We start from the raw sequence: 17,130 nt of genomic DNA, 5'->3' as shown, positions 1-17,130 counted from the left end.
AGTTCAAAACTATTCGTTCTCAAAAAAGCACTGATGATAAACGTTCTTGCAATGTGTAATACATTTCAATAACAATAAATAAATAGCAACCTGAGTGTAAATCACTAATACAGGGAAAATAGCAAAAACAGTGCGTGTAATATCTCACTCCATTACAGATTTGTATTGTCTTGAATCGATGGAGACAGTGTTGTTAACTAACACACAATACAAGTAATCATATGAACTATACTTTCTTTAGATGTTCAAGATTTGTATTAGTTTTTATCTTTTTACCTGATAGTGTGCAGATATTCTTCTACAAACAAGACATTTTCGGAAAACTAGATTTCCATGTTGTCATAAAATGTCGTTTAACTGTCAACCCATACATTGTAAACTCAACACATCAACTTGCTTCTGCATTTTGGCACGTGCCACATCTAAAAACTGAAGTGTTCAGATGGCATAGGATATTGGAACTGCTTTCGGCCACAAAAATCTCCATGCAAACAACGTCATTTTCTTCCATCTTACAGTGCATGTGTCTGGTGTATTTCTCTTTTCAGAAAAATATGTCAAAGAACTACGCTTTTTTTATGTGTACAGCTTGTATTCATCTGATGTCTCATTCCCGAGATATAACAGTTCGAAGTATGACAACACACTGTAAACTCCCTATATACCTATTTTTAAACGTTATATTGAATGTTGAAATAATAGTTTCAACCTTCATCCCCCACACATCCTATCGTTTTCACCACTTTGTGTAAACACAAAAAGTTGTTTCAAGCTTTAGTTTTACACATTAGCAATAATCAGTAATCTTTAATTTGGTCCCATGTTATCAATTGTCATAAAATGCTTGTGTGGAGCATTGTACCGTATGGAACATGAACATTGCGCAAAAGCAATGAAAAAAGACTGGAAGCTTTCGAAATGTGAGTGTGGAGAAGAATAGAGACAATTAGCTGGATCAAGAAAGAACAATAACGACAGAATACCTATGATGATTATCACTTGTGATTACTAGCATCAAGTAATATATACTAACATTTTTGAATCCTACTCCAATAATCACATTGAAATGTGCCATTCTGAAGAGCAAATCACTAGAATATTAAAAGTACAATTAAGATATATTATCAAGAGATTAACCGAAAGAAATTACTTCCTAATAACTTTGGAAAAAAATCGATAATTTTTAAACTTAAGATAAAATTTGTAACTTGAGTACAAATCCGTAAAAAAAAAAAAAAAAAAAAAAAAAAAAAAAAAAAAAAAAAAAAAAAAAAAGAAACACACAACACATATTACAAAAAAGATTTATTTTTCATAATGAAAAAATCACACATGTAAAACCATGAATGTTATGAATAACACAGGCAAGTCTTTTTCTCGAAGTCAGTCATTGTTGAGGTGTTGAACCGGTGCTCTTTCGATCACTCTGCCTTTATGATTGTAGGTAGCCTCTGGAAAGATCAAACTCAATAAATATACAGCAACTATCTTTCAATATATATCAGATAGGGAGAGAAAGAAGTATGAGGTAGAAAATTAAAGAACAAAAATTAGTTGTAGAAGTTTGCACGTGGACGCCAGAATAGAATGCCCACAGAGACACTTCACAGCTATATTTTATTCTTCTATTATTCTTTCCATTCTATCTACTTGTTCCTCTCCTTATCTGACGAAGCATTAAGCGAAAGGGCTTAAAGATTCATTTTTATAATTATGTATAGTAGTGTGATTGGAAAGTTTTCTGACAGGTGGCGCCACTGGTCAAGACTAGAAGATATAATTGCCCGTTAGCATGGAAGCGGTGGCTTGGTATAACCGTGATACGTGCTGCAAGAATCACGGCGGTATCTCTGTTCAGCAAACTGTTGAATGCGGGCCCACGCGTGTGTACGCGCGCCGCAGCAGATTATTAATTGCGCAAAATGGATGAAAAACTGGAACAACTGTTTGCGTCAACTTTTGTTTCAAAACCGGGAAACCTATTTCGGAGACTTACGAACTCTTAAAAACAGTTTTTAAAGATAAATGTCCGAGCCGGTCAAACGTATTTATCTGGTTTAACGGATTCAAAGATTGCCGCGACTGAGTCTAAGATGACCCCCGGACCGCCTTGTCTTCCACTTCCAGCGGTTCTTAACTGACGATTTGAACATGCATCGAGTCCGCGAAATTCATCCCGAAGTTGTCCGACAAGCAGAAACAACACCGACTTGAAGTGTCCCAAGACCTGCTTAATCGGGTCGAAACGGACCCAGAATTGTTAAATAGGGTAATAACAGGTGATCAAACATGGGTTTATGGGTACGACCCAGAAACAAAGGCCCAATTTTCTCAGTGGAAGAGCCTATGGTCACCACAACCGAAGTAAGCGCAATCAAGTCGGTCGAATGTGAAGATAATGTTGATGTTTTTTTTATTATTTATTTATTATTCTACGGATATCGTGCATCATGAATTTGCCTCTAGGGGACAGACAATCAACCATGAATACCACAAAAAAGTCCTTCAGCGTCTGCGCGAAAATTTGCGGAGAAAAAGGCCTGCCTTTTGGAAAGACAAGAATTAACGCATCGACAAATTGTGCGTTATCAATCCAGGAATTTGTGGCCAAATCCAACATTCCTGCGCTCCCGCAACCTCCCTATTCCTTTGATTTGGCCCCTGCAGACTTCTACCGGTTTCCTAAATTGAAATTGTCGCTGAAAGGGAAGAGATTTGACTCAATTGAAGACATTCGGGCAAATATGGAGGGAGTTCTTCACACCCTTATGAAAGATAATTTTCACGAATGGAAACATCGCTGTAATCGGTGTATTCAGGCAGCAGGGGACTACTTTGAAGGAGAGCCTGTAGGTATTGCCATTTTTAGATTACAAGCCCAGTCTTAAAAGTTTCCAATCACACCACGTATTCTTCACATAATGCCAATACTTTTATAATACGAAACACACAGCAACATTACTAAGCAAAAGAAAAAAAACTTCTCTGGCAAATTATTATAATTCATATAGAAATATTTGAATAAAGGATCACAATTTCAATGAATGTAAAAGTTAATATAAAAAAGACTTTACTTTTCAACCACTAAAGTAGTGTTACTCTGTTCCTAATCGCAACTCATTCACTTTCATGTAACAGTCAAGCGACTTCTTAAGAACATCTACTAACATGTTTCTGTTTACACATTTTGAAAAAGCTAAAGTGATATTAAGAATCTTACAGTCATTTCTGTGTGGAAATATGAATGATTGTAATTTAATATAGTAATTTCTCTTAAGAAAATATCAATCGACACAATTGCCTATGTTTATTGGGTCAAAGAGAATTCTCATGTCATTCTTAAATATGATACAAATTGGCAGAAGCGAGTATATGGATAGTCACGGCATAACAACTAAGTACTGCAAATGCGAACCAATGCTGGGATATTTTTATCCTTGGGTGGAACAAGAAAACGGTTTTCCTCTTTCAACCAGACTATGCCCTATTCCATTATAGATATTAAGGATATATTAGTGACTCAATGACATTACCCGGTCGTTGTGAACCATTGAATAGTCTCCCCGTCCTCGAACCTTGTATTCCTAGACTTCTACCTTTACTCAGAGCACAAGTGATACCGGAAGTTTCACCATCTTCGTGAAGTGAAAGATAATTTTGTTTTGCTAATGTCGCCGTAATAACTGTCCCACAACAACTGCAAGCATGCATTGCAGTCCACAATGACAATCAATCTGAACACAACTGATAAACATTTCCTGCCAAGGTGATTACTGCTTTTGAGAGACACTATTCTATCACTAACACGTGATACTGTACTATTGGCTGATATAAAAAGAGCAAATAAAGATTCTGTATGAACAGAATTACTTAAATAGAAATCAAAGTTATATTTTAATTATTTTGTATATTAGATGCTGACATATAGCTCGGATTAAAATTATACAAGAAGTTAAGAAGAAATTCATGTTCGAAATTTGCTATACGTCATTTCTATTAGATATAAACTTAAAATTTCAAATATTAATTAAAATTCAATAAATTACAAGGTAGGCATGCAGGATTCATACTTACGGCAACTTCATTCTCATGAATATCCAGCATGTGAAAAAGGATATAAGTATGCATACAAATCCCATGAAAATCAGCAGCAACCGATTCAACTTCGGTGTTGACGGACTATGAGTATGATCCAGAACAACAAAGCCCAGTCCTCCCAGTGTGAATAAGAAACTGGAAGCCAATCCTTCCATTATATATTGTCCATTTACTCGGTATGGCAAAAACGCTACCTGAAATAATTTTACAAAATAAATAAATAAATAAATTAAATAAATAAGCATATAACAATAATGATATATATTTTGTGAGTGAAAAATGTTTAAGGAAGACTGACCATACTTTGAAGTTTGGAACTGACATTATATCCCTTCAATGCTATGCAGGGTTTAGAGTTTAGGAAGTAATAGGCAATAGCGTCCTCATTCTTAGTTAATAACGAAGTTGCTTTGTGAGTATTCGCTTTAATGTGAGTTTGCGTGTCTAGTTAAGGGTTTCATGTTTTTAAGTACGCCCGTGTAAGAGTAGTTTACATAAGTAAAGAGGTGACTAGCGTTGTGCGAAACTTGGTTAAAACATAACGGTATGCAAATATCATTGGAACACGACACACTAAGCAATTCTCTTAACCAAGAGCATTCTTACATAATTATCATTGAAGCAAGACTTAATTTAGCAACCATCACCAAGCTCTTTTTTTTTTTTCAACATTCTTAAATTAATAACCGCAGTATAAAGTCTTTTAGATGAAAGTTTATGAGCTAATTCTCAGACACTATTTGCTGTTTTAATTATTCAATGGCAATTGACTGGTATATCTATACGAGAAACGTAATAAAGTACAAGCCTCGGACACAAGTTCAAAACCACTTTTTTATTTATTTATTATTTATTCTGCAGTTCAAGCTTGCAACAAATTACTGGAATTACATTTCAAAATATCGAATTAACTTTCCGATAGTAGGAATCTGCATCTGGCAACCCAAACTAAGCAAAATAGCCACACATCAACATGATAGGAGAACCAAACAGACTAGGTCTAGGTGTGAGCTGGCCTTTTTGAAAGTATCTACACGTGGGACACACCCACGTTGGCTTTTATTTTAATTCAATTTTCTTTGCCCCTTTATAACTTACAAGGTAATATATATGCAATTAGGTTAGCTTGTCTTTCGTTACTTTATTACTTTAGTCTACATTTGTTTGTATTTACTTTTCTTAACTAGCTTCCAATAATTTTAATATGTTAATGCAACTTCACTTCTCTAGACACTCATGTACGAATAGATTTGTAATCCCTTGTAATTGTCACTGCTTTGCTATTTTTCTTTTCTTTCTTACACTGTACTACAAGAATTACATGGGAGAACATTCTAAGGTTGAATTCCGAGTGCTGAATCAATGGGGTGATTGTATGTTGTTTCTGTTATATCAAAGCAGGACCACGATAACTCAGTGGTCGAGCGTTCACCTCTGGTGAGTAGAGTCCCTGGTTGGATCTCAGCTCGCGCCGAGTGGGTTTTCTGGTCATCTCCCACTTTCTTCATACATTATCATCATCAACCGTCTGCTTTAGCCTACAATGCATAAACGTGGAATGTAAAACTGAAAGATTTCATTTGTTACATAAAGCCTATGAAAAATTGTTTAGCCTCACACTTTTTAGTTGGACAGTTTACATCAGACCCTATAGCCTATTATTTTGGCTTTTTAAACTGGAGTTCAATACCTCATTCAAGCAGTTCAACTACCTCACGATACTGGATACTGTTTTATTGTGAGGTGCATCCCAGGCTACTTGAACATAATTTAATTTCGATGACAAAGCGAGATAAAGGTTATGCCACTAAGAAGACAGTATATGTATGAACTTTACGCCTGGCATAACAGCCCTTGGGAGGCCAGGGTCAACAAATCGGCTTGTAGCATTCATGCCTTTAGGGTAATACGTGGTCAACACCAACTCCCCTCATCGCAAATGCTGGCTTTCTGACTGGAGTATCATATTTCTTTCTCCCAAGTAGTACCTAATTGTTATCACAACGCTTGGTGGACACCACAATACCAACACCATCTGGTGAGTACCAAAGGTCATCCAGTTTTGTTCTGACCAGATCCGGCACTGCTTGACTCCTCTGATCTTACAAGAGGTATTTCAGTCCGGCTAGGGCGTTGGTATATGTACGAATCAAGTTTCAAATTCTCTGAGAACAGGAAACGGTAATGCCATTTACCCAATTAATGTAACCCTGAAATTCTGCTTTTTTATAAGTCAATAATTTACACTGACATGCAATCCAAAATGGTTTATAAAAACTGGATATGCTGAATTTATCTAACAGATTACAAACAGATAAAAATCAGGAAATTCAAACGTCATTAAAAGCGTATCTTGAATTTTAGAGCAAATATTTTCAGATAAACGAAAGAACATTTTCGTTTGTTCCTTGATCTACCTTCATCATGCGTGTTCTTATCGTTATTTTTTATTAGTATTATTTATAAAAGCACTTGAATAAATGATTAGGCATAAGAATCTGTACAACACTTTCTTATCATAGTTTACAGAAAAAGAGTGGTTATCAGTACAACAGAATCACAATTTACAAGCTTCTAGTAATTAATGATTATCTTCAGAATTACATATATAAAGGAAAATAATATGGATCTTTTAAATCGTTTTTATTTTTAAATAAACCTTAATTTTGTTTCAACATTTATAGTTATACAAGCACTTACACAATTAGCTGCTCCTATAATGGAACTTAGATTCTTGTATTCTCCAAAGGGGGCCGCGGTGGCTCAGTGGTAGAGCGTTCACCTCTGGTGGTTGGGGTCCCGGGTTCGATCCCTGCCCCCGCTAAGTGAACTTTGTGGTGGACAAACACCGTGTGCGTGGGTTTTCTCGGGGTTCTCCCGTTTCCTCCCACTTTCTTCATTCCACCATTTCATTCATTATTCATCATCAGTCTCCTTTATCCTAACCGGCATAACCGTGGGACGTAAAACTCAAAGCTTTCTCCAATAATTTTAATCATTGCACTGTGACCTTTGTACTACTACTACTACTACTACTACTACTACTACTACTACTAATAATAATAATAATAATAATAATAATAATAATAATAATAATAATTATTATTATTATTATTATTATTATTATTATTATTATTATTATTATTATTATTACAAGTGCTGTTTGGTGCGTCCTAATTTTGACAACTTGCGATTATTGAGAAAGAACCCTTAACCTTAAATCAGATAAAGGAAAACATTTTCCATCTGAACATCTCAGTTGGGGGAGCTCACAAAGCAAATATTGAAATTAACGAAGGAAAGAAAAGCCAATTTGGTGAGTCTTGTGTTATAAAATACAAAATATGTTCCTTGTGTTCAATTTCAAACATCAAACATATGAAACTATGGTCCACTCCAGGTAAGCTGATAGGAGATCAAAATAAGTTTCCTTCCCATCAGGCTTACGCACGTGCAATATAAAAGAAATGCAACCCGTGTGAGAAAGGCATCAGAGCAAACGGCGAAACTTGAAATGATAAGAAAAGCAACAGATGTTTCGTCCGGGTCTCTTATCAACAGATGTTCTTATACTAAAAAGAAAAGAGAGAAAGGTAGAATTGCAACAGAATTTGGTTCGACTTAAAACATCACCCAAGTCTTAAATGAAAGGATCATGGACATTATAACGAATGAGTTCTTAATTCCAAAAACTCAATTTAAAAAACTACGACTAAAGTCAAACCTTTAGCACGTTCAATACTTCTTTAAAGGCAAAAATTAAAAATGGTAATTATTGGTAGCAGGGTTAGATAGTGACTAAAATGGAAAGGAATGTTTTCCCAACATCAGGTACAAGATATTTAGGGTAGAGATTTAGATTTTACACGACACTGTTTAAAAAGTTCTCTACCTCCCAAGAATAACGACTTGTTTTCTTTTTCTACAATGGCAAACAAGTTGGTAAAAGGTGAGTTTGTCTTGATTCCTATCTGCTTATTTGGAATAAATTATAGTAAGATACGCGTGAAACTTGTCAGCATTTTCATTACTGATTGACAATATAGGGTACATATATAATGAGAAAACAGTTTATTTTAGTACCAATGTTTTCTTCTAAATCATTTCAGTCTACGAATCTTAGAACATAAACAGAAGGAAATAACGGTACTTAGATATGCTATTTTCTTTTTAGTAGTAAAAGCTCCACAAACACGAATGCTGAACCTGAACTACATTCCTAAGAATAAAGACCAGGGTGGAAAAAAATCATGATTTTTTTCAAAAAAATCATTTTTGTTGATTTTTTTTGATTTAAATCGATTTTTTTGATTTAAATCAAATCTTTTTCTTTGTATAATACAAGTCGCGAATTGAAGAAAAAACATTAGGAATTAGTATTAAATGTTAATTATGCCATTTAAGTGAAAGTATTGGGTTTTAATTTCGAATTAATTCCCAATCGTTAACCTATTTCAATCCCAAACAATGTTTCTTAAGCATTAAGGAAAAAGTACAGCAATGTATGTCAACATGACACTTTTCTTTTCATGAAAGTTACTGATATTTGGCAGGGCATATTTTTAAACAATTAGAACTAGCTAGCGGCACGAAATACATATAAAGTACATAAATTTCGCCTAAAATTAACTAACTCACTCTATGACCTATGGAACCCGGAGGTTCAATGCCATGTTCACAAAAGCTCTCCTGACTTCTATCCTTAGTCAACAGAATCCAGTTTTTATTTTGTATTCTTATTTCTGCGAGATCCATCTTAATATTGTCCTCCCATCTGCACCTAGGTCTTCCTAATGGTCGTTTTCCGATTGGACTTCCAGTTAAAACTTTGAAAGCGTTCCTACTTTCTTCCATTCTCGCTACATGTCCTGTCCACCTGAGCTTCCAAGATTTGATGACCCTAACAATGTTTGGTGAACGGTATAAATTATGCAGTTCCTCATCATGAAGTTTTCGCCATTCCTCATTTCCGTTTCTTTTGGTTCCGAATATTCGTTTCAGGATTTTATTCTCAAATACTTTCAGTCTGCGTTCTTCCCTCAGCGTAAGCGACCATGTTTCACAACCATACAGCACAACAGGCATAATTATCGTTTTATATATTTTAAAGCTTCAAATTCCTCGACACAATTCGCGACGATAAGACATTTTGAACTGAATAATAACACGAATTCCCTGCTTTTAGTCGATATTTAATTTCTTCGTGAATATCGCTTTCTGATCTTATATAGTAGACGTTGGCAGAACTTCCTTTGTCTTTATGCGATGAGCTTTTGTAAGTCAAAAATTTTCTGCAGGAATTCCAAAATAAAAAAGAAAATCAAGATGATCAGTTCCAGCAGAAAACACACTTGTGATTGTTGAAAATATGCTTTATGTGACGTGAAAAACAGTTCAAATGCGAGTTGTCCGTGCATTTAAGACATCTATACATAGCAGGCACGTTTTTATACTTTTCTTTTGGCTATTTTATTTCCTCTGACAATTTTTCCTGCACAGGCGCGGCAAATTTTCTGCGATCACATCGCAGATCTTGACGTTCTGCAATGGGGTCAAGTATCCACTTTATCAAAAGTATTATTCGATATTTTAACGCATCCAAAATTTGTCGTATTACAATCCCGAGGAACTTCTATGTGTTTAGTACATAAATTTCGCCCAAAATTTTAAAATCTAATTTTTTTTTTCGGAGAGGGAATCGGACCCCTCTAAATACGCCCCTATTATCTGGAAACAAACAAATAGACGTGGACACAAAAGAGTTTTCATCTTAAATGTCCATGGTGATTTCCCCGTTGGAATAGAAATTTTAAAACCCTGTGTTACAAAGAGAAGAAGGCAGGGTTCACTCGTTACCCGTTCAAACGGGATTTTCCCTGATCGTTCTCTACATGATACTCGTTTTCATACTGTGCTTACATACATTTGAGTCTCATTGTATTATGATTATTATCTTCTATAATTGAAATAACAGAAGAGAAACGGATTTTACTTATTTTCACTTTAAATTAATTCATTTCGGAATTTGATTTAAATCAACGATTTTTATTTAAAAAATCAAGTGATTTAAATCTTGATTAAAATCGTGATTTAAATCAGACTGATTTAAATCAATCCACCCTGATAAAGACGGAGCTCATTATAGAGAAATGATCAAATAAATAGATCACTACAAGGAATCTTGAACGAAATGTAACATCTACCACACGCTCGATCTCTATCTAATTAGTATTAACAGAGTTTTATATTTAGACTTACAAAATCACTTATCCACTTCTACACTAATACATAATTTATACACACTACATACTAATGAGATTTCCATATTCATCCATAGATCAAATCCTCTTCCACTTATATTTCTTTCTTACATATTAGCCAACACTTACAAAACTACGAAGAATAACTTACTGGTCTAGAATGACCGTGCTCATCAGTTGTGGAACCAACACTAGGAGGCTCAACAATGACATCATATATAATACCTAATAAAGAAATTAAAGAAAAATATTAACATCGTTAAAAAAAAATACAAGATCCTACACCAGAATTTTAAGTAATCAATCTTCGACTCTCTGTTAAAACATTCTATTGAGTCTTATGCGGGAAAGTAGAGAGGAGAATAGTTAACATTAAAAAATAAACAATGTCCAATATATTAAGTTGAAGTTCAATAGCAAATAAAGAGACTTGTCACTGACTGTGTACAATCCATTTAAAGTACTAAGAAAGATATTGTCAGGTCAAAAATCACATCAAAGTTTTTGCTGTGAAAACTAACTATGCTACTAACAATATTTTTATGTAGTTTGGCGGTTTTAGTAAATTTTACATTATGTCACACTTTTTGAGGTTCCCTACCCTGAATTCCTTAATCAAAATACAGGCGGTGCTATGGTCCCGTAATTCAACTCTCTTAACAGCGAAATAATGTGGTGGGGAATAATATACTCTAATGGTTAATCATACATGATAGTCTCTGTGCACGCCAACTATACTGAATTCAAGCTCCTTCCGTGGTTTGAAGCCTATATTAATAGTAGATCTTGTCTTGTGTAAAGACTTAAAAAAATAAAAATGAATTCTCTTTCTGTTTGCGTTCAGAATTTGTATACAATTTCTTCCTTTCCTGGATCATTTGATAAGGACTTTCCCATATTAGGAATAGAATGAAGCTCGTTAGTCAACATTATCGGCGTGGACAGCCAATTTTATAGCGAAATGAAATGAAATCTTCAACTCTTACTTCAAATAGTTATGCCGGCTAGGCTAAAGGAGAGGGGATGAGAAATGAAGGAAATGAAAAGAAAAAAGTAGAAGGAAACGGGAGAACCCCGAGAAAACCCACGCACACGGCGCTTGTCCACCACAAAGTTCAGTTGGCGCGAAGGTGATGTAGGGAAAATTGTGCTTCATGTGATGTTTACAATCATTAATGAATACCAAATATCAAATAAAATCCACGTAGTGTCATTTGGAAACAAATAAAAGTTCTACCAAGTTGGCAACATTGCCAACCGGATTGCAACGCACGTAAAAATTATCATACTGATACAAATCAACTTTCTGAACTTTATTAAAGCTTCAACATATAGTTTCTGATTTACTGCGAAATATATATTTTATTTTCCATTGTCCCGAGCCGATTTTGGGTCCCGAGTTGGAAAACCTGTAACTCGAAAACGAAGCGGAATTCGACTCATGTTTATAGCAACTTTCCTACTGGATTTGATGTCAGGATTCATCTCTCAAAATTTTCATACTCCCTTTCAATTCGCTTTGTGTATAGGAGCTAAATGCCCATAGGAAATATTTACATTTCAAGTACAAAAATCGAAATTTCAATAATTAATTGCGAATGTTAGGGGCTGCAACCGCATGAACGGTTAACGGATATTAAATACTAGGTACTTCCTCAATTCATATAAAAAAAAATTTAAAAAATCAGATTTTTAAAAGGTGGGGTTTTAGAGAAAATGGCATCCAAAAATGGCGTCTTAATGAAATTTTCAGCTTTTCACAATACTATAACGTGGGATGTAATAATCAGAAACGTAAGTCCTTTACATTTTCAAGAGATCTTATGGATTCGATTTCGATGCTAGAAGCAGATGGTTGATATTGCTCGTGAGGACGGAAAAAAAAATGTTTGAAGTTAGCTAAAATTTTACTAAGGTTGGCAACATTGCGCGATTCCTATTGTACCAATAGACGAATTTTGGCCCTCCACCGAAACATACAACTTTATACCCTTTCTGCTATTGCGATTATGTTACTAAGTACACTCGTTTCTCTACAACAAAACTTTCAATTTGACATGTTTTTCAGTTTTTTGAGAAATCCGAGGAGGGTAGCCATTTTGGAAGATTTTTTTCAGCAAAAAGAAAAAAATATGAGTCTAATAATTTTGTATGCAGTTTCTTATTTTAAAAAAATAAGCTAAATCTGCAGTAGTCGCGTGGACCACCCTGGACGATTTGAAATGGAATCTCTCGAATATCAAATATAAATCACGTAGTGTCATTTGGAAACAAAGTTCTATCAAATTGGCAACCCTGCCAACCAAAAGCAACGCACGTAATCATCGTACTGATACAAATCAACCGTCTGAATTTCATTGTAAATTTAGCGTATAGTTTCTGATTTAACGCGAAATATACATTTTATTTTCCATTGTCGCGAGCCGACTTTGGGTTCAAAGGTGGAAACCCTGTAACTCGAAAACGAAGCGGAATTCAAATCATGTTTATAGGAACGTTTCTACTTGATTTGATGTCGGGATTTATCTCTCAAAATTTTCATACTGCTCTTCATATTGCCTTGTGTATAGGACCTAAATGCCCATAGGAAATATTTACATCACAAGTACAAAAATCGAAATTTCAGAAATTAATTGCAAACATTAGAGACTGCAGTCACATGAACGGTTAACGGATATTAAATCGTCAGGTACTTCTCCAATAGTTGTAATTCTCCAAATTCAATTTTTAAAAGGTGGAGTTTTTGAGAAAACTGCGACCAAACATGGCCTCGTAATGAAATTTTCAGCATTTCATCATAGTATAACGTAGGATATAATAATCAGAAACATACGTCCTTTACATTTTCAAGAGACCTTATCGAGTAGATTTCGATGCTAGAATCAGATGGTTCATATGGCTTGTGAGGACCGGGATAAAAATGTTTGAAGTTATCAAAATTTTCACCAAAGTTGACAACATTGCGAGTGAATTGCGCAATTCCTGTTAGACCAAATGACGATTTTTCCCTTCCACCAAAACACACTAGTATTTTATATTCTTCCTACTATTGCTTTAATGTTACTAAGTACACTCGTTTCTCTACAATAAAACTTTTAATTTGACATGTTTTTCAGTTTTTCGACCAATCTGAGGAGGACAGCCATTATGGAAGCCTGTATATCGGAGAATTTTCTTTTAGCAAGAAAAAAATACGGATCTAATAATATTGCATGTAGATCCCATAGTTAAAAAATAAATGAAATCTGAGACTATGATCGGGACCAATTTTACTTTGCCTGGGCGATTTAAAATGGAATCGTTCAAAAGACAAGTTAATTTATGTTACGTGGCCACTAAAAAACACGAATGCTACCTAACCGAGTTAGGAGAGCAGCGCAGTAGGTTAGGAGTGCACGCGGCAGCGAAGAGTACGTCCATAGCAGTAGACGCGTCAGCGACGGTGGGTTTACACATAAACAAGGATACCACAGAACTTAGTATACGGCATAAAACAGTTACATTATGTGTCAGGGTGTCTACTAAAATTCCAAAATGAAATTTCGAGACTTTCGTGACATTCTCTCTACCAAGTCATAAAATTTCCTAACATTTTCAAGAACGAATCTGCGTGTGAATTAGGCCGAATTTTCATCCATGCGATAGAAACGTACTTTGCTTGCGATTTGGTAGCGTCTGAAGCTGGCCATAGACATTTTTGGTGGTGAATTTTGACGTTTCACAGAACAAAATTTTCCAATCTGTACTTACATTTGTACAATTAAAAAAATCGTGACTCAAAAGCTAAATTTCGTGACCATTTTCTGATTTCGTGACTTTCGTGACCGATAGACTCCCTGTGTGTCGACTTGAGCGAAATATGACATGTCATTCATAAAAATGAAGAAGTTCACTTTGAGCAGAACATTCACATGAACCAATACTAAAACGATCCCTGCGGGTTCCTAATCCCCTTCGCTCGCTGTCGCTCACTCAGTGTGTTTAGAAAAATAATACCGGAGATCTTAAATTTGTAAGATTGGGGAAGAAACTTAAAAGATACTCAAAATCACTTGTTCTGCTCCAAGTTCACTCCTAAAATAAACCTATCAATATGTACTAAATTAGGCTAGGTAAGTTTAGCCTTCAACAGAGAGGCGTGTAAACTTAATCCAATTCGAGCACAAATTCGTGCAGAAATATACGCGCCACTTCCAAAATACCTTTCCCGCGACTAAATCATAAGTGTATCACTCGGCCAAATAGTCCCTTTCGCCTCTACAAACAATGCCGCTTACAACATCAAAAATAACAAACATGAACAATCACTTTCCTAACAATCATTTCCCTCACCTTACTTTCACTCACTCCACCTCACAAACTAAAATAAATTCTCCAATTGACCAATTAATTTTCTAAAATTGGTCCGGCAATACAAAACTTAACCACATTATATTTTTTGCACTACCTTTGTTTCTGTGTACATCCACCACTTCTTACGGGCATCTTTCCTTATCGCCCGGGCCCACCAGCTTCGTCCTGCCCCTACCCAGGTTAGATATAAATTCTCGCTTCTTGCCACCACCTAACGCAGGTTGGTTCATGTTTTTTGCACTGTCGTTTCTGCGGTATACATAAAAGCCGTCCTCAAATGAAACTGCAGCGACAAATGTCGCTACCCCCTAGGATTTATGCTTTTAAAAGTAATAAAAGTACCATTCCTCAATAAAGAAAAAAAAATATTATTAATCTATGTATGGTTTCAGAAACTACTTGCACACTATAAAGTTCCAGGCCTACTTTATTCGGAATTTCACCCAAATTTTGAATGTCTCTCTTAGATTCAACTTGTTTTGTAATCAGCAGCAGAATTTTAATCCCGACAACCTTTTACTACTTGAAATAGACGCGGCAATAGGAGAGGAAAGAGTAGGGTTAGATACCGACTAGCGAATTAATTGTTAGGTTGTATTCATTTCGACACTTGTCAAAGTTTTCATACTTCTTATCGCGTAATTATTAATGTTTATCATCATACTATCAAGGCACAAGGAAGCAAGAGAAAATGCTTAAGTATGAAACTGTATGACTTATTAAATATAACACTCACCTCCGGTAACCAGAAAGTACGAGACTAAAACTAAAGAGAACATCACCATCGCTGAAGGTTGATGGAACCATGACGGTCTCTTGATTTTTAAATTTGGAACTTCTAACACATAAAAAGGTAACCGGTAAAAGAACTCCATGCTTTTCTTATCTACCTCCCCATCAGTATCAGGCACACCACAAGTACAGCTCCGTGTTTATCGAATGCGTGTCAATTCCCGATCGTCTACTGTCAGTTTACATCGTCACGTCTTGGCAAGTGTTTAGTGGTTAAACAGCGAACCAATAGAAACATGGTTTTGTAAATTGACAAATCAAGTACATGGCTGCAAAAGCTTACAGAAAGATCGAGAGAAGGAACCTGGCAAATTTCCTCTGTGATAAAAGGTACGGGCCACTGTACTAAACTTGACTAAATCAAGTTGAATAGCAGTTAGCTATTAATGAAACATTTTCTTGTGAAATACAAACAAAATGATAAGGTGTTTTCGGAAAACTTCACCCAAAGAAAACTCATCCCCAAAAGTAAACTACTACTTGAAGGTTTTTAAAATAAGAAATTACATGTCATATGCAGCGCCGTAACTTAATTTTTTCGGGGGGGGGGGGGGGGCATTAATATTTGGGCTTCCATAGAAAAAGTTGTCTTAGGACCTCCCGTAAAATTAGAAAATAATCCCCTTCTCTTACTCTTTGTAGGCCCTCAAAGCCTGTGGGCCCTCACGCACGGCCCTGGTCCAGTTCCATACGCTAGAAATTAATTAAGGGAACTATTGACAAATCTCATACTAATAAATATTATTTCTAGGGCCCCTAATAGTATGAGCCCACGATTCATTTTTCTTTTATTTACCTTTTGTGTGATGTTTTGTTTTATGTAATGTTGTAGTGAACCTTTTGCTGCTTCATTAGGGCCGGGTTAAGGGATGGGCTTAGGGGAGCTATAGCCCCGGCCTGCAGATGGACAGGAGCCTCCACCAGATTCAAAATCTCAACTGGCTATCTAAAAAGAATCATGAAGATACAATCGTCATAAAATAAAATGTGACAAAAATATGAAACATACTCCCTTAACTTTCCTACTGTACTTTCACAGAAATGTATTAGGTGAAGTCAGCAGGGACTAGGCCCCCTACATATTTTTTCTAGCCCCGGACCTCCAGATGGTTTAATCCAGCCCTGGCTTGATTTATAATTTCATGTTCGTATTGTAGGGAGCAAGAAAAACTTCTGTCTTAAAGTGAGTTCCCCTCAAACGGCGGGGGACTTCCTTGGGGAGGCAGTTGCCCCCTGCCCCCACAGTCCTAGTCATCTTATATTTTAGGGTTTATTGATTGATAAAGCTTGATCAAAATCCCCTTAATTATTTTGAAAAAATAGTCCGGAAAATTCACCCCAAAGAATAATGAGCTACCTATCGTAGATTTTTAAAGCATAAATAAGTTATGCAATACTGCCATGTTATTAATGAAATATGAACAAAATCTTCAGAGATGTTTTTTGAGAAAATAGTCCGAAAAGAAAAAAACATCATAAAGAATAAATTACTCCTCGTAAATGTTTCCAGGACAAATGAGTTGTACCAAATTGTCCGATAATTATTAATATATTTATTTTTGAAATATAAACTGGGGATGGCCAAAATTTTCCGGATTACGGAAAATTTATTTTCTGGAATCAGAAA

The 17,130-nt window shown here is 35.4% G+C and overlaps 1 protein-coding gene across 1 annotated transcript; it reads right to left on the bottom strand.

The window, feature by feature from the left end:
* Window positions 1-1,292: 1,292 nt before the first annotated feature.
* Window positions 1,293-15,692, bottom strand: LOC145672731 (oligosaccharyltransferase complex subunit ostc-B). Its single transcript, XM_081741907.1, has 4 exons — window positions 15,448-15,692; window positions 10,510-10,583; window positions 4,075-4,292; window positions 1,293-1,451 (listed from the first exon to the last, which is right to left on the bottom strand). Exons 1-4 carry the CDS (start codon window positions 15,584-15,586, stop codon window positions 1,433-1,435), a joined length of 450 nt encoding a protein of 149 aa, XP_081598033.1. The 5' UTR covers window positions 15,587-15,692; the 3' UTR covers window positions 1,293-1,432.
* Between the last annotated feature and the right edge of the window lie 1,438 nt (window positions 15,693-17,130).

This window comes from Thermobia domestica, chromosome 2 (genome assembly GCF_964235325.1).
Source record: "Thermobia domestica chromosome 2, izTheDome1.hap1.1, whole genome shotgun sequence".
Lineage (NCBI taxonomy): Eukaryota > Metazoa > Arthropoda > Insecta > Zygentoma > Lepismatidae > Thermobia > Thermobia domestica.
Note: the sequence above shows the minus strand (reverse complement) of the source record. Positions and strands in the feature narration are given on the sequence as shown.